At 39.9% G+C, this 27,156-nt stretch overlaps 1 protein-coding gene across 1 annotated transcript in view; it reads right to left on the bottom strand.

Moving 5' to 3' along the window:
* Nucleotides 1-1,207: 1,207 nt before the first annotated feature.
* The window catches only part of taf2 (TAF2 RNA polymerase II, TATA box binding protein (TBP)-associated factor), a 31,161-nt gene continuing 5,212 nt past the window's right edge, over nucleotides 1,208-27,156 (bottom strand). Inside the window, exons 7-27 of the mRNA XM_007550424.2 lie at nucleotides 26,967-27,151; nucleotides 26,770-26,883; nucleotides 21,247-21,346; nucleotides 20,496-20,581; nucleotides 19,339-19,474; nucleotides 19,112-19,266; nucleotides 18,760-18,874; nucleotides 18,481-18,590; nucleotides 17,953-18,018; nucleotides 17,738-17,864; nucleotides 16,350-16,475; nucleotides 13,787-13,927; nucleotides 13,002-13,112; nucleotides 12,372-12,565; nucleotides 11,285-11,424; nucleotides 9,486-9,555; nucleotides 8,869-8,978; nucleotides 3,903-4,132; nucleotides 3,519-3,683; nucleotides 2,604-2,706; nucleotides 1,208-2,527 (exon numbers count right to left, since the gene is read on the bottom strand). Coding sequence (XP_007550486.1) covers nucleotides 2,211-2,527; nucleotides 2,604-2,706; nucleotides 3,519-3,683; nucleotides 3,903-4,132; nucleotides 8,869-8,978; nucleotides 9,486-9,555; nucleotides 11,285-11,424; nucleotides 12,372-12,565; nucleotides 13,002-13,112; nucleotides 13,787-13,927; nucleotides 16,350-16,475; nucleotides 17,738-17,864; nucleotides 17,953-18,018; nucleotides 18,481-18,590; nucleotides 18,760-18,874; nucleotides 19,112-19,266; nucleotides 19,339-19,474; nucleotides 20,496-20,581; nucleotides 21,247-21,346; nucleotides 26,770-26,883; nucleotides 26,967-27,151 — 2,901 coding nt within the window. The 3' untranslated portion in view covers nucleotides 1,208-2,210. The remainder of the gene's footprint in view (nucleotides 2,528-2,603; nucleotides 2,707-3,518; nucleotides 3,684-3,902; nucleotides 4,133-8,868; nucleotides 8,979-9,485; nucleotides 9,556-11,284; nucleotides 11,425-12,371; nucleotides 12,566-13,001; nucleotides 13,113-13,786; nucleotides 13,928-16,349; nucleotides 16,476-17,737; nucleotides 17,865-17,952; nucleotides 18,019-18,480; nucleotides 18,591-18,759; nucleotides 18,875-19,111; nucleotides 19,267-19,338; nucleotides 19,475-20,495; nucleotides 20,582-21,246; nucleotides 21,347-26,769; nucleotides 26,884-26,966; nucleotides 27,152-27,156) is intronic.

Here is a 27,156-nt window from a genome sequence, read left to right on the forward strand (position 1 = left end):
ATCTGTCAATTTATTTAGATGTGTTGCTGTCTGTTTTTTTTTTTTTTTTTGTATACTTCCTGTTGTCATATTTTTCTACTTGTGTGATTCATTGATTCTGAAGCCTGGCAGGAATCAAGTCTGGGTGCATCTGATGAAACTGAACAGAAAAAAAAAAGTTTAATCAGTTAATTTATCATTTAAGAAGTTGGGGATTGATATTTTTTTATATAAACCCAGGTTGTTTTTGATATATATATATATATATATATATATATATATATATATATATATATATATATATATATCGTTAAGGGATGAAATGCTCTTCATCCCACCGTATTTTATTGGTTTCCCTTGATCTTTCTGACCTCATTTCCCCCATAGTTTTTCATAAATCATTGAAAAGCTCACAATCCAGTATAATCAGCAATCTCCCTATGTTCAATAATTCAATAATTTGACCATTCTGAAATTAATTCACACATTCATCTTTAATCTTCATAAAAAAGATAAAAGATTCTTTAATATAAGAATCTTATATCATGGTTGTCAGAGGAACAAGAAGCTGCTTCTGCATCAGTTTGGGTTTAACAAAAACATGATCATCCATTCAGTGACTTTCTAACGGAATCTGACCTGTTTGCTCTGTTAAGGAAAATCCAGATGGATGTTCAGATCTTTCATAATGAATCTCTGATAAAGATCACTGTATGCTGTGGATTTTATTAGTGCCTCAGAATGCTGCACTGCACTGATGCTGTTATTCATGCAAACGGAGCCGCAACCCACTACAGAGTGCAGACACTGTACAGTTCAGGGACAAACCATTTAATTTTGTTCATTTTAAACTCTGTTTTGCTGGAACTTGGACGAGCATATGAATTTCATAATTTGTTATTTAATCCAAAATGGAACCAAAAGCTCTATACTCGGCCTCCAACATGATTACTTGGGTAAAAATGAAGAGCTGTGCTGAGAATGCTTTTCCTGCTCATTCAAACTTGGAACACATACAAACTAATCTGTGTAATTTTTGTTTTAATTCAGTAATTATATACTGGCTGTAACATGTTGCAGGTTCCACCACAACAGGAAGTAGATTTAAAATGTATGTCTAAATTGACATACATTTATGCATCAAAGTGTCTATAACCTTGATCAGAGTATTAGAGAGGATCATAGGTGATGCTTGTTGGTGTGTTTGAAAGAAAGAGGGTTACATACATTTTCAGTTTTGATACATTTATTAAAAGGAACAACTGAGTTTTCAGTGCTTTTCAGTAACTTTCCAATCAGCCAGAGCCAATGGAGGGAAAATCAAGAGACAATTAAAAAAAAACATCTCTGCATTGGGCCAGTCTCAATAGAACAAACGACTTTCCAAGAATAAAAAGAGAATTTATTTTCCTTCCAACAATTTTGAACCAAAACTAAATTTTAGTTGTTCAGGCAACTAAAATGCCTGAACAATTAAAAACAAAGCTGCATATAGATTTTACCTGCTGTGGTTTGGTCAGGTTAAAACCAGAACCATGTTCCTCTGTAGAACCAAAGCTAGTTTCAGACTTTCAGCTACAACATGCTCTACCAGCTGAAACAGAGAGTGGGCAGCAGAGCTGTGAGTGGCAGCACAGTGACTGTTTGAGACGATCTCTGGGATATCCTTGCTCTTCTCTGAAAGCTTTTATTGCTGCTGCAGAGAACATGAGGAAAAACGTAGATTATTCTGCTTATAGAAAACCGTTTGCAGAGAGCCGCTGCAGTTCTGGACCCATCTAGTTAAAACACAACAGCTTCTTAAATCAATGAGAGGCAACAGGAAACCGGAGGCATTAAAACAAAGCCCATGGCGGCACAGAGCAGTCAGTGATATGGACCCCCAGGAGCCCGCTCCATGTTCTGTTTGACCTCAGGAGCCGCTGGCTGAGGTTTGGGTTGAGGTTCACCAGAGTGGTGGCTCCGCTTGGGAGGAAGAGACTCTGAGGTCAGCTAAGATTGTGTGTGTGTGTGTGTGTGTGTGTGTGTGTGTAGGATGTTAGAGGGTTCAACTGTTTGACACATCAGCCTCAGCTTAGTTCATGTTTCCTCTGATTCTACTGAAGAAGCTGCGCCACATGTGGACACAAACGTGGACACACACGTGTGTGTAGTGGCGCCTGTCACACACATGCCTGCAAACGACTCTGAGTGAACCGCCGGCACCTAGGAGCCAAACGGGGTCCAGATGTTCAGTCGGACAGCGAGGGCGAGCGCAGGGACCTGCCGCTGGCCGGGCTGTTGCTGTAGGCGTACGAGTTGTCCCTGTCCCTGTCCCTGTCCCTGTCCCGGTCCTTCTCCTTGTCCTTGCTCTCGTGCTTGTGCTTATGCTTGTGTTTGTGCTTGTGCTTCTTCTTCTTCTTCTTGTGCTCATGGTGGTGATGGTGGTGGTGGTGGGCGTGGTCACTGCTGTGCTTGGAGGACAACAAGGGTGTTTCCTTGGAGAACAGCGGAGGAAGCGTGGCGGGCGTGGACAGTAGGGACTGCTCCACCAGCGGCGGCTCTTTACCTGAGCGGATGAAGAAGATAAAGCTCAGCAGAGGAAGTGACATCATGTATGGTCATGGATCACCATGACCTCCTACCTGGAGTGGAAGGTCTCTCCAGCAGGTTGAGCTGGTGATGGATGAAGGCCTGACTGTCATGGACCGTCTCCATATCAATGTCTTCCTCCTCCATGGTGTTGAACTGCAACACAGAACGGCAGAACTGATCATTCAGTCTCCATCCATCAGGCTAAAGCAGAGAATCTAGGATGGAGCACATTCTATGTTTCTGCTCAAATCAAGTTTCATTTTCTTCTTCTACCTTCAGCTTCATAAAGTAGCTTTTATTAATAATTAATGACCTTGAAAGCTGCAGCATGTAACATAAAAAATATATCTTTACATATTTGTTAAAACTGTCACCATTCGTTTGGTATGAATCAGATAATCTGTGAGAAGATCAAGCTCCTCTGTCTCCTTCATGTGGTTCTATTGCCATCTCCAGAAATTAACAGTAACAGTCAATCAGAGCCAGGAGGAGAGTCTTAGCGATGTCAATCATTCGCTAAGACTGGCTAAATATTTGCTTGGTTGTAAAATATTTAACATAAAATTGGTGACCGCATGAATATTCACTCCTGGAGTCAGTATTTAGTAGTCGAACCGTTGGTGTGTACAGGACTCAGTCAGGGTTGCACGTCTGGACGCCGCAATGAATTTGTTCCTGAGTTTGTGGCAGGACTCTTTCATGTCCATTTAACACATTATTTTGTAGAAATCAATTTCCCTTTGACATTAAAAGAGTTATTTATTGTTGGAAAGTTTTTTGACAAAAAAGCCTAATTTGTTGTACAATTATGAGTAAAAAAGAGATTTTAATATTTTTACTCTTAAATGGAATAAAAAAATCCAAGTGAATGTTGTGAAGGGAGTGATTTGGATGATAGTTTTCAGGAGTTGTGTCCTCACTGAGCCTGAAGCAGCAGCTGGTTTAAGAACAGAGGATGAGCTAACCCTGATCTTGTAGCGTCCTGCTCTCCCATCATCCTCCTGGTGCTGCAGGATCTGCCCCGGCTCCGGGGGGGAGCCCAGAGGGGTCTCAGCCTTCCTCTTCAGGCCCTGAGGGGGCTGGCCCACACCACACACCCCTAATGAGACAGGGTCCGGCTCTTCGTCCACCTCAAAGATACACACACACTCAGCATCAGCTACTTTAGCTTTTATATGGTTTGCAGAAAAATGTATCCAGTTCATTATTCTGCAGAACACAACACAGTATAATGAAACCTACTCAGTGACATCATTTATGACATCACTAAAAATGTCCTGTTTCCTGTTGAACTGAACATCAATGATCTGAATGTACCGACAGCCCAGGAACAAACAGCAGCTACTCACAGCTGCATAGCTAATCCCCACGCCGTGGATGCCTATGCTGGCTGGCGTGTCCATGACAACGCTGACTCCCAGCTCGGGCTTGATGGTGGGGTTAAGGACAGCCTTCTTCTCCTTCAGGTTGAGCACCAGGCCCAGCTCCGGCAGCGGCAGGCAGGATGGCCGGGTGAGGCCAAACAGCGTGTAGTAGAGGTTGACGGCGTCGCAGCGCAGCCGCCAGTCATGAGCCGTACCTGGGAGGAGGCAGAGATGTCCGGGTGAACCGCCAGCACCACCCCTCGTTTATTTAAGTGTTTAGTAACTACAGAGAAAGGTAATGTAGAGGATTTGACCTGCTCATATTATGACAGGGTCTCTGAAAGTTTCACCATCTCAAATGTAATATTTGTTTAGAATTTTTATTTTTTTTTTTTACAAGGCCTCATTTTTAGAAACATGAATTTAATTCTTTCTAAGGATGTCTGAACATCCTGTGTATATTCTTATTAAATAAACACAGAAGAAAAGTATTTCAATTTGCTCTGTAGCCTTTCTGCTGTTGTTGGCTATTATTTATATGAAGCTAAGATGAAACATCAAACTGTGTGTAAAAGAAAGCTGCAAATGTAATACCAATATTTGAAAAGAAAAAAATTGAGAGTTGTATAGATGAAAAAAAAAAAATAAAAATGGTTGGTTAGCATAACTACAGCAGCAGTCCCTGTATGATCACCCTGCAGAGTGTAGATCCCCTCAACAGTGAGATTTCAACAAATATTTCCAAATCCATATTCTTCCATGATAGAGGGCTCAAAAGGAGCAGATAACATCATACTTATTATTTTTTTCTTTTACAACTAGGAGCAGCTGATTAACATCTCAAAAACTCAACTAATACCTGAACTATGACCCCAGATCCTAGAGGAGTTGAAAAGGAGGCATCTGCATATGACAGAAGAGGAGGAAGTTCAAAGTACATCTTCCACCCAATAGAACAGACAAGGATCACATCGCAACTCCATCGTCTCTCTGCCCGACTTCAAACCACACAGCCAGGCAGAATTATAGAGGAGCCGCAAAAGCAGAGGAGGTGGATTAGCAGACCTTGCTGACAGCTGATGGTATCATCCAAGTTACGTTACTGTGGAATATCATCTCTGCTGCCTGGACATTGAGCTGTCAGACCAGTCATGAGACCATCATACAGTAGCAGTCTTCAGTCAGAGGCTGTTGCAGCATCACCATCTTCAACAACACTCTGACGATACTTGCATGGTACGAGTTTATGATCATAAATTTTCCGTTAGAATAAATAAAGTAGCTTCGAACTGAAGTGAAAGCCTCAGTCTTTCATAGACTAAATGAACAGCAGGGATGTGTTGATGTTGTAGAAAGTGCATTTGGGTTTTTAAATAGCTTCATTCATCTCTGCATTTCCTGAGAGTCTCTTTCAGGAATCCTGAACTTTAGGACTTCACTCAATTACAGGATCTACACTGAAAAGCGTATCAGTTCAGCTAGCTGTGTATCCATCTGGAAAACCTATCAGCACTTTGGCCCTCACACTAACTGTGCTTCTGTACATGAATGCATCCTGACCACACATTTTATTAAACAGTCCCACAGAGGCAATGGAAAGCAAGATAATGGACCCTCCATGGCAGCAGAACCAACTGGTCCAAGTTAGGAGTCATTCGAGTAGTTGGGTTGGGGCTAAATAAGCCGTACTGAAGCTGACCCAAACGGCCCGGCGCCGAACAATGGGGGTGGGGGCAGACTGTGGCTGCAGAGCATGGGGGCAATAAATCAGCAGCAGCAACTGAAAATGCTCACAGGACTGACCTTCAGCTGGTGAAACATCATCCTGTCAGAGTGTTTAATACAGCAGGGGGGAGCAGAACAACCAGCACGCTCTCATTACACGCTATTCAAGCTGACCACAATGGTCACTACGTATTTAAACTGGCAGCAGAGCCGTGCAGCTCCCCACGCCGAGCTGGCCAACAAACAGCCGTCCACTGGAAGTAATCATCATAAATAACTCGGCCCATCCTCCTCCACTTGTAAATCAGACGCAGCGACAAGAACCCAGGGCTGGAGGGAAACTGAAACTGTGAACATATACTGGTATTTGGCTTTTGAGGTGGTGGGTATTTGGGTTGGCACTCTACCACTGGATGACCGGGTTAGCTTAGCTGAAAGGTACACAGGACCCCCTGGAAGGAAAAGAAATAATGAAACCAGAGGACGCAATGGAAGGAAGGAGAAGTGATCCAGAGAGCCGACCGAAGGCCTGACTGACAGAACACAGCATATAATAACAGCGGACAGACAGGAAGCTTATTTAATGTGAGCCCTGTTATTTGGATGCTGCTGTTCCCACACAGAACAAGAGCGATGTGAGAAAAAAAACCAAACACCAAACAGGAGGATGTGCATAAATAATGAAGGCTTCGACAGTCTGAAAAGTACACAGCTTTCAAAGTGGGTGGCTGTGTTAGTGTTGGTCTGAGAACACATCAGCATGGTAGGCTCAGCTTTTGTCGTAAAAAAGAGATTAGGCTTCACCGCCTGCACATCATCCATGAAGCCTTAGCCAACGCTGCAGATAACGGTGGGTCAGTCTTTCCACCATATGTGACCAGAGATTTAAAAAAAATATTTAGATTAACTCACAGTTTACCTTTAACTTTAAAAAATTCATGCTACCAAAGAAAATCTCACAAGCATCCATTTTTCTTAGTTTAAAAATTCCGATTACTAGAAATTCTAAATCCACTTACTAAAATATTGAATATGTGTTTTAACTCCAGAGTCCTTGAGGTGGTGAAACATTTTGTTTTCAAAGACTAAACAGATTGTCTAAACATTTTCCTGCTAATTATAATGTTAAAGGTTCATCTGGGCCACCTGACAGTAAAACAGAACTACAGCTTCAGTTATTGCAGCTAGAAACTAAATCAGTAGCAATCAGGTCCGAAATCTGGGTGTAGTGATGGACTCTGACCTGAACCCTCAGAGCCTCATAAAGACAGTTATAAAGTCGGCCTTCTATCACCTGAAGAACATCTCCAGGATTAAAAGACTAATGTCTCAGTAAGATCTAGAGAAATTCATCCATGTGTTTATCTTTAGTTGCAACAGTGTCTTCACTGTTGCAACAGTGAAGACAGGCAACTAAACAGCTGTTTAAACAGCTGTTTAGTTGCCTGTTGCAATTAAACAGTTGGGGGGGAAGTTTTTATTTTTCAGCAGAATCTGGGATTTTTTTAATTTTTTTTATGATTTTCTCATACCAGGAAAGCCTAGCTCTTTAAGAAAGACGTGCAAACTTGTGAAATCCACTTTACAACCACAAACCCTAATTGGGGTTCTAGTAATTTCTAAAGCCACTGTGCATCGTGCAACCTCAAGAACTGAAAGATCCACACCATTCAGAGACCGTGGGAAGGAGTTTTAATGAGTGAAAAAGCCTGTTAAAATTAGATTAGGTTCTTCTAATTTTAGTTTCAGGAACTATGCTCTGAAATTAAAGACAACAATATCGCCATAAATTTGCTAACCCTACCCTCTTCTTTGTAAAGAGAACAAGCTATACATTTGTTTGCAGTTCCTCTTCTCTGATGACAGGCTGCTGTGTACACATTCTGACCAAGGCAATATGTTCTGGAAAAAAAGTGGTTTCTTGGTTTTGTTACATGCACAGATTAAGTAGTTTTTGAGTAAAGAAACTGAGCAGGCTGTAACTGAACCTCTATAAGTGCTATTTACTCTACGTGTGGTAGCATCGGCCTGCTATGGTCAGATGCTACACCAAATGAGTGGAGGGAAAAGCTCAGTCCTAATTTGTTGTATTGGTGGAAAAGCATCCAAAGAGCACTGCTCCAAACCCAACTGATCATTATCATTACTATTATGTTACAGAAACGCTAAAAACACAAGGAGGGAGCAGTTGCAAGTTTTTAAAATCAGGTCCTTTAAACCCAGCTAAAATACTGAACATGCATCAGGGCAGTGACAGCCTGCTGAACAATTATAGCGGTTAACTGTACATGGAGTCTATTTGGAGTCCATCTTTTTTAGATGTTTACCCTACCCTAAAGGCTGATACTATCTGAGTTTGTCATCAGCCTGCATGAAGTCTTTTTATCAAACAGTGTGTGACATGTCTTCTCTTTAATCTGCCTCAGTTTTTTCACAAGGCGGCAAGTCTTCCACATCCGGAGACGGTACTGTGGCGAGTTTAAGTTCTGCTAGCACGATGTCACACCAATTTACCAACTTGGCTTTGTGACTGCCTCGCTCGTTGCCTCAGGTGTGCTAACTCAGCCCGTACACAGGTCATGAGGTCAAGCCAAGGCCACAACAAAGTGTCTGATCCAGTTTAAAAAGTGTAAAATATTCTTCTGAATATTTTACATTTCTGTTAGCTGGTGTTAAAGTTGCACCTCACCACCCAAAGGCAGAACTGGCCTTTGCTACTCACTCAGTCTTTATTATAACTTGAGCCTGTCACCAACAGTGTTGTCACAGTTACTTTGAAAAAGTTATTTGATGTGGGATCACTGATTAATCCTTTAACAAGTCGTCAGTAAACAGAACCTTCAGAATCCGTTCACTACAAAGAGCTATTCAAATTTTGAAAATGTACATATTTGTAACAACAAGCCATTTTATTCCTAACATAGTTTTATATAAATTAAACTTAAATTTGATGATGTTGTATTTTTGAAACTAAATGAAACTTAAGTCATTAGCACAAAATAATAATCCAAAGTGACTAGGATAACTTTCATATTATGAGTGGTTTAGAAACAGTAAATCATGAGATTACTTGCAACTGCAAAAAAAGTGACCATACTGGAGTAAGGCATTACTGGCATCACTGGTCACCAAAAGAAGATTGACTTCAAACTGAACTCCACTAAGATCTCAGTTATCCCATTTGTCTCTCATCATGGAGGTGTGTGTGTGTGTGTGTGTGTCTCACCTGAATTCATAAGTTTCCAGAGCTGATCGACCAGCGCTTCATTACACAGACCAGAGTCTGCTGACTTGGTGAACGGTGGGTTCTTACAGAGCATGCCCAGAATCTCGTGTCTGGTTGGAGAGGAAAACAAGAGTGTGTGTGTTAGTCTGTCAGCTGATTACTTCTGATATAAATGCCAAAGTGACAGAAAATCATAAAGTTTAGATTTGTTAATGGTAAGCGTATTTAAAAAAAAAAAAAAGAAGAAAAAAAAAGATTTTAATCAGCTAAAGAAAACCTAAATATCTAAATTAGTCAGATATCATATCACTTTTATATTAGTATTATCACTAATACTTTACATATTCATTCTACTAGTGACTAGATTTTATATTAATATTATGATTCTTAGAATAAAAATATCTGATATATTCACACACTACAAAAAACAATCGAACCTTTAGACAGAAAGGTTTATAACGAACTTGAGACCGATATGATTTCTTATTCTCATGCTTTAGTTCTCATGCTTCACTACACAGATATTCATTACATTGGCATTACATCATAGAACTATTGATCTATAAAGATGCTTTTGTTCTAAGTTGTGAGAGTCACATTGTGCGCTGTGTGCTGACCTGACGTAGTGGACAGGGTCACTCTGGACCATGTCGAGCAGCCACTGCAGGTCTGCTGAGCTCCGTTCAACTGCAGCAAGAAAATAAACAGTAATCATGTAGACACAGCAGGGAGAGAACTGAGCAGCAGGCTAGATCGGACTGGCCTTGTTCCAAAAGCACCTAGTTGCGCTCACTCAAAGATCAGCGGTCTCATTTATAAAGGTGGCGTACGCACAAAACCAGGCCTGAAGCTGCTGTGAATGTTATAGATCACAACATTCAACATGAAGGTTGTGATCTATAAAAACTAAGTTGATGGGAGACGGTGAGGAATTGAAGCCATGCTACATCATGGTTCCTCTTTAATGTTTAATCATGAGGACCTTTCAAAAAAAAAAAAAAAAAAAAAGTCTAGAAGCTAAATTAAATTAAATCTTAAATCAAAGTCAGTTTTCCAAGCAGCATGATCAGCAGGGTGAAGTGGACCACAGGTTATATGGTGACGCTAAATGTGACGAGGTGTAGTACGGTGTATGTAGGGTTATATAGATTACTCCAGGCACGGTTGACTAATGGTTGCGCTGAGTTACAAAGATCCAGAGGTGCACGAGTTGCTGTGACACGCTTCGCGTACGGCGGGGTTGGCGCGGGCCACTGTATACCCGCTTCAACACGCGCTGCTGCATACCTGGTCCAACGCGTCAACAATAAACGTAGCTTCAGCAGCTGGTAGCTGCTCCAGGCTCTGAGCTGAAATAGATAAAGTGTCAAAATGATCCTGTCACCATCAGTGGTGCTGAACTGCTTTGAATTTGTGTTGTTTCATCATTAGTGACCATGTAGCCTGATGTTTCTGTTGTTCTCTTGGTTTGTTATAATTCATGTCTGATTTTTTTGGACTTCAGAATGACACAGTCGCTCTCTGTGGTGGTGAGGCTTGTAAGCCCTGCTGTTGCGGGCATGTCTATGTTGTAAAATTAAATTATCACGAGCTTTATTATTTGGGTATAATAGCCCTGCCCCTATGCTGACTGACTCTAGTGCCGCTGACAATGTGGAAACTTTCTATGGTCACACCACTAGTATGGCTACCAGAAATGAGAACCTCTTTTTTTTCCTATTCTTCACCAACACATTGACTTCTGCCTTGTGAAATTGTGTTTCTTATAACATTGACCTTGTATGGAAACACTGAGGTGCAACTGAGATTCTTAAACAGGAAACTGCTTTCTAGTTTTAGAAATCAGTTCATATTTGTTTTTTTGCCATTTCAGCTTTTGGACATACATACACCTTTATTATAGATCCTATACAACGTTTTAGAAATGAAACCCCAATGCATTATAGTTTATAAGTGACTGGTGCTGGGTTTATACTCAAACGTACACTCACTAGACATTTTATTTTATTTTACCCATTCAGTGGACCCACTAACACAAAACAGTGACTCACTCCAATGCAAATTAGAGTTTGGCACGGCTGGTCTGAGTAGTTCAGAACCTCTGGATCTAAAGGGCTTTTCAAACATTCCTCTGACAAACAACCTGGCTGATATTAGAGGAGATTTATTAGACATGTGCATCCCATCATGGTTACAGTGGAGCCATCTTCTTTAGAATCTCTGAGGAATGGTTTGTTGCACATTGCTGAAGAATTAAGGCACTTCTGAAGGCCAACAAGGCTCCAACACGGCAGTAATGAGTTTACCTGAAAAAGCTGCTGTTGAGACGCAGAAAAGACACCGCAGCTTTTCAAGATCTGCATCAACAACTTTCAGAAAAACGCCAGGAACCAGTGAGGCGTCTGTGACGTCCTACCTCTTGTATAGTCGACCAAAGCTTCCAGAGCGGAAACACGAACGTCTACGAAGTGTCCGTACTCAGCGTAGGCCTTGAAGAGAGACGGGTCACTAGGAATGTGGCCGTTCTTCTGAAGCTGGCGGATAGCTCTCAGACAGCTGCAGAGACATTAGATCCACGACTGTCACAGAGTTGAAGCTCTAATGTTTTATTTAAAACAAATGAGAAGGGCTGGGCGATACATCGGCTTCATCAAATGAGCAAATTCTTGGGTTTTGAAGATTAAATTTTTGGAAAATAAGGATTATTTTCATCCATAAACTACAGAAACCCTGTGATTTATAGCTTCTGTTTATTTGGATTCTGAATTTAGTTCAATTCTATGATGGAATATTAGGGAAAGATATATATTTTTTATATTAATTACAAGAATAAAGTCGTGATATTACTTGAATAAATTCATATTAGAATAAAGTAGTAATTTTATGAGAATACCAACATAAAAAAAAAAAAAAAAATAATGGGGAATGTTCACCATCTTGTGAACTTTTACTTGGGATCAATTTTAGAGATAATATTTAATAATTCATCCTTTTAACACATCAGCACCAAACTATTATATTATCATTATTTATGCAAACTACTGAGTCCACCTCAAAGAATGAATTTCACAGACTGACGTAGTCACATCAGATCTTATTCTCATTAAAATGACTTTTTGTCCCTCATTATTCGAAAACACATTTTTTTCTAGGAAATTTTTATTTTATAATTATTAAAACTATATTCTTATAACTAAACCAACATTCTTGTAGCCTGGCCCTAACACTCCATTACTAAACTCCCAGAAGGAAATAAAAGCCACTTTTTGAAAATCTTTTCTGTCATTTCTTAAAAAAAAAAAAAGAAAGTGAACAAACAGAAATAAATAAATAAAACTGGAAATTGGATTTTGTATGAAAAAACTAAATTTTATCACCAGAACTACAGCTAAAGCTAAGCTTAGTCAAATCCAGTCACTGGAAACTAGAAAATAGTTTCCAATTCCACTCTTTCAGTAGATTATAGGAAACCATGGAGACCAATGGCCGTCTCCTCTCTGTACCTAACAGTGATGGTGTTCCTGAAACTCGGCAGCAGCTTCTCCATGTTCAGGAAGCGTGTGATCTCCTCCAGGATGAGCCGGACGTCGGGATTTAAGTTGTCCACCGTTCGCACCTCGTTGTTGATGCTGATGGCTGGAGTGAGGGAGTTGGTCAGGGCTTCGATCAGATCGGCGCGGTAGTAGTTATCTGAAAACTGGAGGCAGGTTGGGAGGGAGAGAGAAAGATTCCCATGCTGTTCAGGAACTACTTTGTTTTTCCTGGCTCTGCTGGTTATGATTTACGGTGGTGATGTATGGAAAATGAATGCTCACAACGGCTCAAGCATTGCTTTGAATAATCAGGTCAGTGTAGGACGTGTTTAACATAGAGATCCTGCTGCAAAACCTCCGTTCTAGAACTATATGCCTGAAACTTCTGCTATATGAACGTCATCTTATCTGTTAACTTAAAAACTGGATAATGACCAGAAAATTGCAAAATTATGCAACTGCTGGCACTTCAAATTTTACAATCACAAATGTCTGTGTGTTTTATGTCTAAATATAAAATGAAGGAAAATGTTTACATATGTTTTCCACAAATTAGCTTCTGGCTAGCATAGCATGCATTTGTATTTGCAAAGTGTTTACTTTGTTTTTCCGGTTGTCGTTGTACTTGATGAGGTCGAGTATGAAGTTGAGGACATCTTTGGGACAAAGGTTCTGCACATCTCTGAGTAGCGCCATGGCAACTGGCATTGTCTGACATGAATGACGCAAGATACAAAGCATGTTAGAAGTGTTTGAAGTAAATAGAGAAACATAAATCAATCAGATACTGATAATCAGGCTCAGTGGAATAATGTAAGGCTAACATGAAGAAACCAAACACTGTTTAGTTCAGAGTTAACCATTATTTTAACAATTCTTCTGATGATTAATCAGTTTTTAAAAAACTGCCACACTCTGCAGATTTTTCATTTAACCAGTTAAACTTACACACAATATTAGAAAGATATAAGACAATGCAAATAAACTAATAATTTAGTTATTTTTAAAATAAGAAAATAAACAATTTATTGATTGTTTATTTTTTGTTATGCTATTGTTTAAGATGCAACAATAGCAATCCTTTAGTGAGCTACAAATACTTCTAACATCAACATGTGGCTTGTATGCTAGATATCAAAAGATGTTTAATAAGGGACTTCTTTATTAAAATATGAACAAGATGAAGCTCATAAAACATATTTACACACAAAGGGATTTTCTCTATACATTTTATACAGTTTTGGCTGAATTACTGCTCTGAATCTGTTGTTGTTTCAGCAAATTCCCTTTTTGGAATCTGTATACTCCAGTTAGCCATTAATTGATTACTAAATTAGTTGACGATTATTGCAACAATCAAACTAAACAGGTAGTTTAGTTTGTACCTTCTGTAGGAAGTAGCTCTGGAAGTTGATGAAGTTGTTGGTCCTGACGATGTTGGGGCAGCTCTTGCAGCAGAACATTCTGGTGAAGAGCGACTTCATGGCGGGTGGACCCTGCCAGGTGCTCATCATGGAGTTGGCAATCTGCTCGGTTAGAGTGAGACCAGTCAGCTCAGTCAGTAGGAGTTCAGGTCAGCTGCTGCATTAAACCTAAACAGGAACTGGAAACAAGGTTCTTGCAGACACAAACTTGAGACAGGATGGATGAAAGCTGAAATCAGAAAACACTTTGCTTTGTGTGCCACAGAAACCAAAAGTGAAAAACGTTGGGACTCTTGCAACAATGGGCTTTTTGTGCGTTCTGGTTCCTGTGGTGAGAACTGGCCCACAAATGAAACAGCTCGTGAGGTTTGCAGCCCAGCGGTTGCTTCAACAGGATATTAGGGAATTTATGTAAATGTGCTAATATGGGCCGGGGTCACTGACACGGGATGTTGTTTTTAGTTGGAAAAATAAAGTGAGGCAGCAGCGGTTTGATTTCTGTTATATTCACCAACACGGCCGATCACGCCTGGCCTTTTTCTTCTCCACATGTCAGCGATTGGCTAATTGCTTATTCATCTCCACATTTTCTGACCATTACTCACAACTCAACATGATCCAGGCCCATCAAAGAGCAGCCAAGTTCATGACAGTGCATCAGACTTCACTTTGTGGTGAGCCTGGGTCAACGTTACAGTGCAAACGTGTTTATGTACATTACAGAGTGTGTTGAGCTTGCTGGTCGAGCCCGTGTGTGTGTCGTAAAAGCATTACGACGCAGTCTGTCGGGGTTTAGTGAGATGTCTATTTGAACCTCCGCTCAGTTAGTTTATTGTGTTGTGAAAATATTGGTTCAGGTGGAACCTGTAGGATGGAAATCCAAGCCCAAATCCAGAGAAAGGAGAATTTCCTGCGGCCACATGATGGGATTATTCAGAGCAGCAAGAGTTAAACTGATTGGTGGCCCTTCTGGGTTTTCTACTGTAACCTCTTTCACAATATTACTGGAACCAAACATTCACTTTAAGAAATGGCCTTTACCAAGACATTTAAAAGTTAGAATGTGTAAAAAGTGTGTGTGAGTCCAGTCAGTCTCTGAAGCTACAAACTGAACCTCTTTGTTCTCGTTTTTCAGCATTCTCTCATTTCTGCATCCACCAGGAGTCAGCCAGGCTCACCACACAGTGAAGTATGGCACATGTTAATTCTCTGATGAACTTGGCAGAACCTCTGATTGGCTTGGATCACTTTCCGTTGAGAAGAAAAATGTGGAGAGGAATAAATGATTAACCAAAAGGCCACATATTAAAAAAAGAAAAACGACAGGATGCATGTTGGAAATGGCAAAGAAATTTATCCGTGTTTAGGAATATATCTGAACACACAGGAAAACACTACAGTGTCAGTCTTCATTGGTATTAGCTAGGCCTGCACCGATTCAAATTTTTCCATGTACTAATATCTTTTTGTTTGAGAAGTTGCGAAACAGAGCAACAAAGTCGTCAACTACGTGCAGACATGACCTGGTGGGCGGCGCTGCCAGTCAGCCTCTCTCATGGCAGAGAAAACGGGACAGTGGCTGATGTTCAGAGCTTTCTGACAGTAGATCAGATCAGCGTCACGTAGGGCTGGGTGACAAATCCATTTTAACAATTTATCAACTTGTTTATGAAAATGTAATTCAAGGCAAATCTGAATCTTTTCCACCAGTACACTCCTGGGGTCTTCATACTTGATGATGTCACTATGACATTCTGATGATGTCAGTCCAACCAAGGTCCGCCATCTTGATTTAACAAGTGTGTTCCATAGGTCGCAGAAGGAATGATTGAAATAAAAGCCACTTTTTGAAAATATTTTCTGTTATTTGCCATTTCTTTTTAAGAAAAAAAAGTGAATAAAAAAAAAAAAGATTAAAATTGAATTTGGTACAATTAATTTTTTCTAAAGCCATAGCGCCCAGCCCTAGTTTCACATGTAAGGAAATTGGGACAGATTTATCAACCCCCGTACACACCACAACGCTTTCAAATGGACCAACTTTCTGCTGTCTCATTTGGACAAAACCCTGAGTTCATAGAATCAACATAAAAAATGACTTGATTACATTAAAAATGTGTTAAATGATGGAAGCTTTTCTTAAAAGAAAAAAAAGAGGAACATTGATTGATTGATTAGTTGGAATGATTTGTTTCAGATTTTTAATTTTCATTTTCATTTTACGTTCTTTTATTTCTCGCTTTCTTGGGTTGCAGTTTAGAATTTTAGAACATTGTGCGTCATCCTGCAAAGGTTACTCGCCTGTCTCACCCAGGCTGGTGAAGAAGAAATGCGCTCGTCTCAGTGAACTGATGTGATAACTAGAACTGATGTGACCAGGGTAAGCAGACCTTGCTGCTTTAACAAGCCTGCTGTTTATTTGGGAGCCATTCTCTAGGCTTTACTGTGAGCAATTCCACATGAAAACAGCAAAACAACAATCTTCCAGTTGTCCTGATCATGATGTAAGTGAAGAGAGACCAACCTTGGCTAAGCAGAAGCAGGCCTGCATGCGGACTTTGTAGAAACATTGCTCTTGCTCCAGGATGTCAGTCAGAGCCAATCTGGAGGCAGGAGTTGGGAATTTTTCGAGTGCTGTGATGGCTTCCTCCTGCAAAACAAAGAAGAGGAGGTAGCCATCTAAATGAAAGCTTTTCATTTGAGGAACAAAGACGAGAGCTTATCGGCAGACTGTATGTTTGACAGAATTCTGCAGGAAATAGAATCATTTAAATCATTCAGTATAATCCTGTAATTAGGTAGTTACCAGCAGAGAATCTGATTTATGTTTAATAGAGGGAAATGCGTGGTACCCGGGTCGCTATGGGAACCTATGTGGATGTAATTAGACTACGGAGCGCCATACACTTGGTTGGATATGTGGAGAATCCCAGCTGCTGGTCACCATCAACAGAAACTTTTCTTCCTCTGGATAAAACCAAGACATGCTTCTGCAGGACATGACCATTACAAGCAACACATCGTCAGCCTTTTCTAGTGGACAGATTCCTAGCAGGATTAACCAGAAATTCATTTTTCTGTCCCTTGAAATTTGAGATTACTTCAAGGAATAGCAGCTCAATTGTAAGCAGAGAAAAAAAAACTTTTAAAATGTTTGTAATATGGAACACAAGAAATGCACTTTGTAACAGGCCTGTTGCAATAAGCAATAGACCTATTAATCACATGAGAAATTCAAACAAACTCAATAATTTCAAATTTGATGATTTATTGTTTTTCTCTTTTGTCTCTTTCTACCAAAAACAGGATGTTTGGTGCTTTGGTCTAAACTAGACTTTTTTCAAGGACAATTTAGTTTACAGAGGTTTCATAATTCTTTTTTTTTTTTTTTGCTATTTTTGTTGGCTTGCATATTCATTTTTCTATGTTTATCAATCTTTAAGAATGTGTTCTTGTATTAATACGCCATTTTCTACTACTTGGAAAAGGTTTCAAAACAACATTATTATCGTTTATCGCAATAACTTCTGGAACAATTTATTATCCAGTAAAATTTGTAATCATGACAGGCCTACTTTCTAGTGAGGAATACTTTATCACATGTATCACATCAGGTACATGATTTTAACACTATTACTCCGCCCTCTGAAGAAGGTTTGTCTTTTTTAAAAAGGGAAACTCAGAATGAATTCCAGAAATCTATCTGAGGCCTTCAGAAAGAAGCCTGGAGTCGTGTCCTAAATTTACAGAAGACTTTACGTTTCTCCAACTTTACAAGTATAAAATTTTATTATAAAAACCTCCTGTCAACAAAATCAGCGTTCATTGTTTTGAAGAACTTATTTGTCCAAGCAGACATCCAGAGACAGACGCCTGTTGCTAGGAGACGAGCCTGATCAATTCCCAGCCTACCTGTGCTACCACATCCCTCTCGTAGCGCAGCTGATACTGCCACATGAAGTCGGCCTGCTCAAACTCCACTTTCCTCAGGATGGACATGTCTGGATCTATTCGGATCCACAGCAGCGGAGAGTCGGCGCTGCGGAGGAGTCCATGGAGAGGTGAAAATACACAACCAGGCCAATGCTTCTAACAGGAAATTATTTTAAAAGAGCTGAAGCTCTCACTCCATTGCCGACAGATCCATATCAACTTCCTCTCCATTCATCAGAGGAATCTTCTTCTTCTTATTTCTGGAAATGTCACCAAAAAAAGGTTTATACCATCAAAAAGCAACACATTTCCCAAAAAGAAATAGAAACCTACATTTTTGCCACAAAACAAGAAACAAAAAACATTTAAATTTGTCCACATTTGGCAGGATTATAAGTAACGTATTTGCCTTTAAGCTAATGCTGATCTTTACTGATTTAAATGCTGAAACAGCAAAAAAGAAAGACAATAGCTAAGTTTCCATTACTAATGTCTGCAAAACTTTGTTGATATTCTGCTAAACACAATTTTGAAATCACAATGTTTATGTAAAGTAAAAAATTCAGTTAAAATCATAAGTGAATAAGTTTGTTCAAAAGATAAATGTGATGTTTCCATTTCATTAAGCAAATTTATTTTCATAATTCTGATTAAATTTTGTCATTTTGCAATTCTGATTCTGAGTTTTGTAAATCTGATTCGTGCATTTTAGTGTAGCTCACCGTCTGCTCTTTGAATGGCAGGGGATGTCATGTTTCAGACTGTTCTCCTCTATCTGCAGTGTGTGGTTGAACGAGCCGTCCAGCTCCTGGACCGTCACCTTGATGGGTCCCTGCAGACAAACACACAACGAATGACATATGGGCCTGATTCAGGCTTCAATCTCTTTAGAGAAACCAAGTCAATTTCACTGATGTAAACCCATAAAAGAAGCCACCGGGTCACTGTTAATGTGAGCATAATGGTTTGTGTTCTGCAGGCTGAGCGGTTGTGTTGCTCACCACATATTTCTGAGTTCCAGAGGATGTGTAGTCCTGGCGGATCTCCAGCTCCAGCACATTCCTCTTCCTGTTGAAAGCAAAGCTGCCAAAGAATTTCACAACCCCGCTCTGATCTCTGCACATGAAGAGTTAAGGCTCGACGTGTGCACAGCCACTAACTCCAAAAATCTGGGAAACTTTTTCTAACATGGAAAAAAAAAATCACTTGGTTGTAATTTGAGAGGTGATGCAACAAGAGCATGTTTGCTTTGCATTTAACAAAGAAGCTTTGTTTATCAGCAGCAACATATCTTGATATTTTTCTTTGTTGTGACAAACGGATGAGGTTGACTCCCAGCAGGAGGAAGGATACACCCACTGCTTGATCAGAGGCCCGATGTCTTTGCCAGAGACGTTGGAGATGGATTTGAGGAAGGCGTGCGTCGACAGAAGCATCTGGCTCCACATGTGGCTCTGGTACTTCTGAGACGAAGCTGTGCTGGCCAGGCTCAGGAGTTTGTTAAACACCTACAGGAGAACAACTCCGGCTTAAAAGGGGAAAATACAAGCCTGGAGTGTGATGTGTTGGCAGTGTCATACCTGTAGCATGAACTCCATGCTGATTCTGTTTTCAATCAGCCTCATAACCAGGTGAGCCTTACACTGGAACATCTTGAAGTACTCCCACGACAGGGTGTGGGGGTGCTTGATGGAGAAGTGAAGATGGGGAGTGGGGCTGAAAACGGAGAAGCTGGGTCAGCTAGGATGCTACGGGTGGTTTCCTACAGGTACTGGGTTTGTTTTCTGAACATCACAGTGGTTTACAGAGTGAAGCCTTATTCACACAGATTAGTTTTACCTAGGGTTCACTAAGGATGTGTGATATAGCACAAGATTCATATCCCAATATCTATTGTGATGGGTGGCGGTAGTGACATATAACTTGATATGTTTTAGTATAAAACTTACAAAAAACATACTAATTGAGTATGTGCTGTCATTCAATTAAAGAACTGAATGATAATCAGCATTATGATTAATCAACAATCAACATGTTTAACTTTGTAAGCTTGGAATGTAAAATGTTGTCCTAGAAATGTTAAAGAAAATCTTTCACTGTCTCAAACCAAACATCTCAGTTTTTCAGGTTTTAATATTCAGTTTAAAATAAGTCATTTTGTTTTACATGTAAATTAGAAATTATAACAATAATTTAGGAACAGTAACTTCCTAAATTAAGGAAACATTTATCGCTGAATTTTTTAACCCATCTGTGCTCTTAAGAGACGGAATCAGTTGAGCCTGCAAGCTCTTTTTATGCTGTGCACAGTCTGGGGAGGGGGACGGTCACACTGACCCTGCGTGCGCTTTGATGTGGCCTTTCTTTGTGTGGTTTTCAGGAGAAAGTCTAAATAAAAGTCACATTTTTTTCTAAATACTAAATATTCCACTCAGTTGGAGCTGGAGTGTAAATATTTAGACCATAACCGCTTTGTAACATGTCAGGTTAGTTCTGTATTTGTCTGATTTCACAGTTTTAATCACACTGTGGACTCTACTGTTGCAGTGGGCAGAGATCTGCATCCTCAGACCACAGCTGCACTCTGGCTGCCCTGAATCACAAAGCATGATCTCCATAAACAATCAGACTTTTAGATCCCCACATTTAAAATTCATAAATTAAACACTAAACATGCTAGGTGGAAACGTTCAGCAACAGTTGAAACAAACGAGCTTTAAACAAATTAAGTCCCTACTTGTCCTTTTCTTTGCCTCCACTGAAGGTGGGGTGCAACAGAACACCCCCCATCTTCAATTCATACTCCACAATCTGGTCCAGCTCCTGACAAACACAGAAAAGGACATTTTGAAAAATGTATTTATCACAATTACATTTTTGTCAAAGATCTACGTTATTAAATGCCTTCAAGTTTGGTAGAAAGAGCTGAATTTAACAAGGGCTTAATATTTGTTTAGAATATGTCAAAGGACTGTTTGCTATGATTTCCACATGCAATCTACAGCAAAAGCTAAAGTGATCCCGAAAGTTCAAAAGTCCAACATTATTTACACCAGTGTTTATTTTTTACACTCTGAAATGCCATAAAACTTCAAGTCCAAGTCAAATCTCATCTGTTTTGAGTTTTTCTCAGACTCTGCGGGCCTCTGTTAACTTTTTAAGGAAAAAAAAAAGAAAAAAAGGCTGAATATGTTTCTTCTCTTTGAGCTGATTATGGCAGCAAGACTTTGGTTGAACTTGAGCAGCCTTTTCTACTCAAACAACTGATGGAAAAATGTCCACTGGAAAGACGAGACAAAAGCACATAAATTTAAACAAGAAAAACGGTCTGAAATGATTCCCTTAAATTCATATAGAAAACCAGTGGGTTACTGGAGCTCCCACTGGTTATAAGCTTTTACATCAGAGGGAGATTTTATCTTTTTTTCCCTATGATTCTGTGGCTCTTAATGCAATTCAGTAGGAACAGTTGAAAGCAACACAGCTACCTCTTTAATCCAGTGACGGTATTCATTGACTCCAAAGGTCTTCTTCAGGTAGAGGCCATAAATGTAGCCAGAGATGCCCTTCAACACCCACTCATCAGCCCTGCAGGAGAACATCGGTTATAAGAGACAAAACATGCCTTTCCAAAATGTCACATGGCTTCTTTCTAACAGCTGAATGTTTTCAATGTGTATTTCAATCAAACCATCTGGGAAATTGTAACAGATATGCACTAATTAGTGGAGTTTTTCCTTGAATGACGCTGGTTTTTAGAAGCAGGGATAGGTCATCCTGAACTTGTTAAAAAAAATGGTATATATTTGTTTTTCTGGAGTAAAGTCTGGATAGTTACATTCAGCTTTGCTTTGTATTTAATACTACAGTCTTCTCTCAGACCAGCGTTCAGGAAGCTACAGTCCTATTAACGCAAATGTAGTCTGTCTTGTTTGTAGTCTGTGATTTACACGATTGAAGAATTTTTTATCAAAGAGGGTGATTGTAGTGTTTTAATTCCCTTATGTCCAAAATAATAAGGTATTTAATTTTTTTTTGTGTAGAATTATCAGCGAAAGTGCAGTGATTGCTAATGCCTGGCTCTTTTCCAAGGCAACATATGCGTACAGTTATACAGCAGTAGTCTGTGTTTTTGACAGTTCAAAAAAGTCAAAACTTATCTGCCTTGATGGGATGACGAAAATAAGGTTAAAAGTGACTAAGATTACATTTATATTCAAATTGGGACCATTTTCTTTTAAACTTTTAATCATTTTTTGCTTTTCAATGACAAAAGCATTGGAATGCACTCAGAAAGTAATCACTGTGCTTCAGTTTCTCCATATTTTCCTTATGAATTATGGTCAGTTATATTAAAAAGGCCACCAAAGCCTTTGATATGAAGTTCAAACTTTTTGTCAGGCATAATTAGAAATGAAGAGAGAAATAGTTCTTGAAGTTGTGAATTGAGTTCAGAATGTGTAACTATGAAAGTCAATGTGAACAATGAACATGAAGAACTAGAACTGAAATGATTAATCGGCTTAACTGTTATTAATCCATTATAGAAATAATCATCAATTAATACAGTAATCAATTAATCATTACCTGGAGTATACAGACTCCACAAAATGGCATTTGCTGAAAATAAAACCTAACCTATTCAGAATAGTAACCAAGTCAAAACTGTACAAAATACATATAGGTTTTGCACTAATATATGTTTTGCAATAAAAACATCGGTATCAGTAAATAGGTGTTAGCCAAAACTCCTCAAGTGGCCTAGTTTTAGCTTCACCAGGTTGTTTTTGCTATGTTAGGCAAAAAAAATGTCAATCTTCTTATCTGAATAAACCCATTGAATCATCCATTTTCATATTTGAATGTAGTTCAAATATGAAGTAGTGGAGTTCATTAAGTAGCTAAATGAAAAATATGTAGACTGTGTCATTTTTAAAAATATGATTAACCGTCAGAATAATTAATAACTATAATACTTTTTAGTTACCTGTAGCCCTAATTTGAATCTGGATGAATTGAATATGCAACTTATTCCTCCTAAGGACCAACAGGAACAACATTGATCCTAAATCATCATATGACCACACAGTCAGTGGATCCACTGAGGTCCACTGACTGTAGACAGTCCTATGACTGTGACTGGAACACATTTTCTCATTTGTTGGAAGTGAATCAGCTTCCTTTATGACTTAATAGACACTAAGTGACCTCACATTGATAATCCAGTACCGTCTATGAGGTCATGTGCTTTAATGCGATGATGTGAAGCTTCCAAAACACTTCGTTTGTCATTTCCATCTCCTTTCAGCCCACACAGCTTAGCTTCCCCATCCCAGGAAACTCCTCAGAATCAATGAAGGCCACACTTGAGCTGCCTCATCATTTCTGTAAGATGGTTTTGCCCTTTGGGTATTTTTGTGGCAGTCCTTGACACAACACACACACTGCTCACATAATTTTATCATCATGGATTTATTAGCCTGTTAAAAGGAGGCACAATAGGTTGATTCAACCTTGGTGGTTTCACCGTTTCATGCTGTGCTTAAACCTTGGCTGCCTTTTATTAGCGGAGCTGATTTTATCTGTGCATTTACTATGAGTAAATACAAAAAAAGAGATTTATCCTCCTTGAATGAGGGTATAACTACTGGGTCATGTTTTCATTTTTTTCAGCTTCACAGAATCAGATTTTCAGCCTTAGATTTGGAAAAAATAGCTGAGAAATAAATAATTTTTTCTAAAGTTTCTCTTTAGGAGGTCATTATTACTGGAAAACTAACTCTGCTGCAGACACACAAAGCACAAACAAAACAGTTCTCTAAGAGGATAATAGTCAACAGTTCCACAGTTGTGCTCAAAACAACAATGCTATTGTCAAGTCTAATTCTAGCCAGTTAATTTCTGGTTCAGTTCTAGCCAAGATGGATGTCTCTCTATTGGCAGTGTATTCCCCACTATGTGGGCGAGAATATGGGTGGGAACGTGGGCGGGCTGTGAGCATGCAGGAGCTGTGGTCGATGCCATGATGATGTCATTTTGGCCGTTCCCTTGGGCGGCCAGTTTCTGCTAAATCTCTCAGTTTATCTGTTCATTGCTGGTCGCCCCGTCCAGTTGATGTAACGCTGTATGACCTTTTCTGCAAGTGTTGCCTTTACTCATCCAGTGGCGTGATTCCACTGGCCAATCAACAAATGCAGTCTGCTGTAGGGGTGAACCTATAGCAGTTTTCTGGCTGATTGCTGATTACCAATCTGTAAAAAGCCTGACCTGCCGATTAAAATTTTGGAAGATACCAATTTCTTTTTACTGAAATGTCACTAAATATAGCAGAGTTTGGCAAAGATTGGGTGACTATTGTTAACTGTAAATGTGCCGACATGACCTGGTGGACTAGGCTAACAGTCAAACCTTTCTCAGGAGAGAGTAGAACTGGACAGTGGTTGATTTTTCAACCTTTGTTGAGGCAGATAAGATCAATGGCTAAGATCGGCTTCATATTTAAACATAGACCAATTATCAATCTCCCAATATTTAGGAAACTGGCTGGCCGATAAATCGGTGCACCACTAGTCTGCTGCCAATCGAATTACTTGCACACAATACCCAGCTTGTTCCTATAATTCCTAAAACGGGAAGGAACTGCACAGGATCTGCAAATGGAGACGAATCTGGCCGGGGCTGACAGGGGAAGAACCAGTTAAGGCCACACCTGTGCAGAAGGGGCTACAGTGTACTGAACCACATCGGACCATGCCGTACCGCTCAGTGGAAACAAGATCTGTGGTTTACTGCAAACTTCCTCTGAGATAGAAGTGATAATAATTCAGTTTCAGACTGTAAGCATTATAAATGTGTCATTAAAGGTGTATTTATATAGCCATTTGTAATCCAGGTCAAAGTTTATTTTTTCCCCTCTTCCTTTCAGGTGGAAGGAATCAACACAGTTCTCTTAAAAATCAACTCTACCTACACATTTTCGAACAGCTGGAAGTTGCAGTCTGTGGCTTTTAAACCATAACAACTAGGAAACAACCTGTGAATAATTGCCTTATTAGTCTCATCTCACTGTTTAAAACTGCAGTCTAGTCTCCACTGGTGCGATGGGAAGAGACTGGTGGTGCTAGACTTCAGGAGGATCCACAGTTCTCAGAAACATTAGTTCAGTTACCAGCAAAAACACATCTATAGACATATTTCAGTTTATACAGTTAGTATTGAATATTTTTTTATGCTGATGCTGCAATATATTGAACAGTGGAATGTTATTTTTTTTCCTCACCTTTGAATAGTGAGAAAAAAGAATTTATAGTGTTCCCAATGAATTTGTGTATGAACATAAACTTTCACTTTTTTCTCCCATTTTCAAAGACCTTGCTATTATTCTGATCATCCATTCATTCATTCATCCATCCATTCCATGATTAGAGCCTGCCAGGACTCTTTACATACATCAGTATGTGCTTCAGAATCTCGTGAATATGCTGATGTACTCTTCAAGTACGTCAGCTCTGCTGAATCATTCACAATGATGGATCATTTTTCTCTCAGAAACCCCAAAGAAACAAAAGTCATCAGCTTCATTTTTTTGAGTAGACTGTTTACAAACCAGCTGTTCTCTATGAAGCTTTAGTGAAAATTGTATGTCTCTAAGAGGAATATAATGGTACAACAGAGCTAAAAACAGCATGAGAGGAGCGCATGTGTGTGTGTCAGCGAGGATCAAGCAGCTTGTGTTCCTGGACACACAGATGCCTGTGGAGACCTTCAAGCTAACAAAGATCCCCTCCATTTGTCAGTTAACCCAGATGGGTGTGGTAAAGAGCCTTTTTGCTTTTCTTTGCGTCTGACAGGATAATGAGTCTGGCCTGTTTTCAGTTATGGGCCTCAGTGAGCCCCTACTCTTAGAAATTGCTAACAGCAGTGCCACGCTCTGTTAAAAGTCATGACACCAGCCTGCTGAACATTAAACACCACATAGAGGGAAGGCCCCACCACATGTGATGTTTGTTTCAAGGTCAGACAAAATGAGGGATGGAGAGGAGAAAATGATTGAGGAGGCAAAGACAGCACAGCACAATATATGGAGTGATATTCTATTTGTTAGGGTATTTTTACACCTAGAGTCTACAGTCCAGTAGACTCTGTTCAGTTGGGGAACAAAGTGGCAGTATTTGTTCCATTTGCAGTTGCTGCTGTTCTCTTTCACACTGTATTGTGTCAAACCAACCAAACTTTTCAGCAACCTGTTCTCCTCCCCGCCTGTGGGGGCGCTGCACCGAGAACAATTGAAGGAAACAACACAACTTCCTTCTTCAAGAAATGTAAAAAAACTTTAGTGGCATCAGATTTTTTTTAGGATTTTTCTCTTGTTTTTGGCAAAAAACCATGAGCCATTTCTCTCGCTACTGCTGGACTCATGAGTTTGTATTGGTTCTATTTACCCAGAATTCCCTGAGCTGTAGTCTGCTTTATGCTTTTGGAGTGGTCTGAAGTGTCAGTCCCTGTTATTAGGCATCCTTTCCCCATAACATTTGGTGTGCTCAGTGTCTGTGAATAAAACAGCTTCTTACAGCAACCAATCTGGTACATAGTTGGGACAGATTCTGATTTCTCACACTGACAAAAAAAAAAAAACATAAAAAGTTGAGTATAGTTGCAAATCTCTTATCAGCAGCCATTAAATGCATTGAGTTCTAAATGGTAGCAGAGTTGAAAAAGAAGGTCAGCCTCTTCTGAGGATTGTTTACATGTTACTGCAAGACTCCTCCAAGAAATGCTGACAGTTCTTTTCCATTATGCAGACATGTGGTGTAGAAGGTTTATCTCAGAGTCCAACTACATCACGCTTTAAACCTCCAGAGACTCAGGAGCAACTACCCTAAGACGACCACACTGGAGAGGCGGTCTGGTGTTGAGTCATGGTGGTGGACTTGGTGGGAAAAGAGGTGAAATACAAACACTTGTTTAGTCTGAGGTTCTGTCCTCTCATCACGAAACAAGTTACGCCTCACCAGGACATTCTGGAGATAAAGCAGCCGAAGAACTGCTGGGCCAAGGCCTGGGCCAGACATCGTCGGGTCTGTGGGGTCTGGTCTATGATCATAGGGCTGTGGAGCAGGTTGGTGCTGAAACACAAAGCAAACTGCCTGAATAACAACCTACAAGACATGGAACAATCTGCAGACGAGACCTCCGTCTCCATGCAAACCTGAAAATGCTCATCGATGCGTAGGACGACACTTGAACATAAGCCTCGTCCACAAACACGGTCTTAAAACAGGAGTAAGGGTAGCGGCACGTCAGGATCTCCTCGTAGAACTCAAAAATCTCGTGCAGGTAGGACATGGAGTGTTTGAGCAGAGGGAGCAGCTGAGGCAGGCAGAAATGGGTCACCTGCA

The sequence above is a fragment of the Poecilia formosa genome, unplaced genomic scaffold (genome assembly GCF_000485575.1).
Source record: "Poecilia formosa unplaced genomic scaffold, Poecilia_formosa-5.1.2 Scaffold36, whole genome shotgun sequence".
Lineage (NCBI taxonomy): Eukaryota > Metazoa > Chordata > Actinopteri > Cyprinodontiformes > Poeciliidae > Poecilia > Poecilia formosa.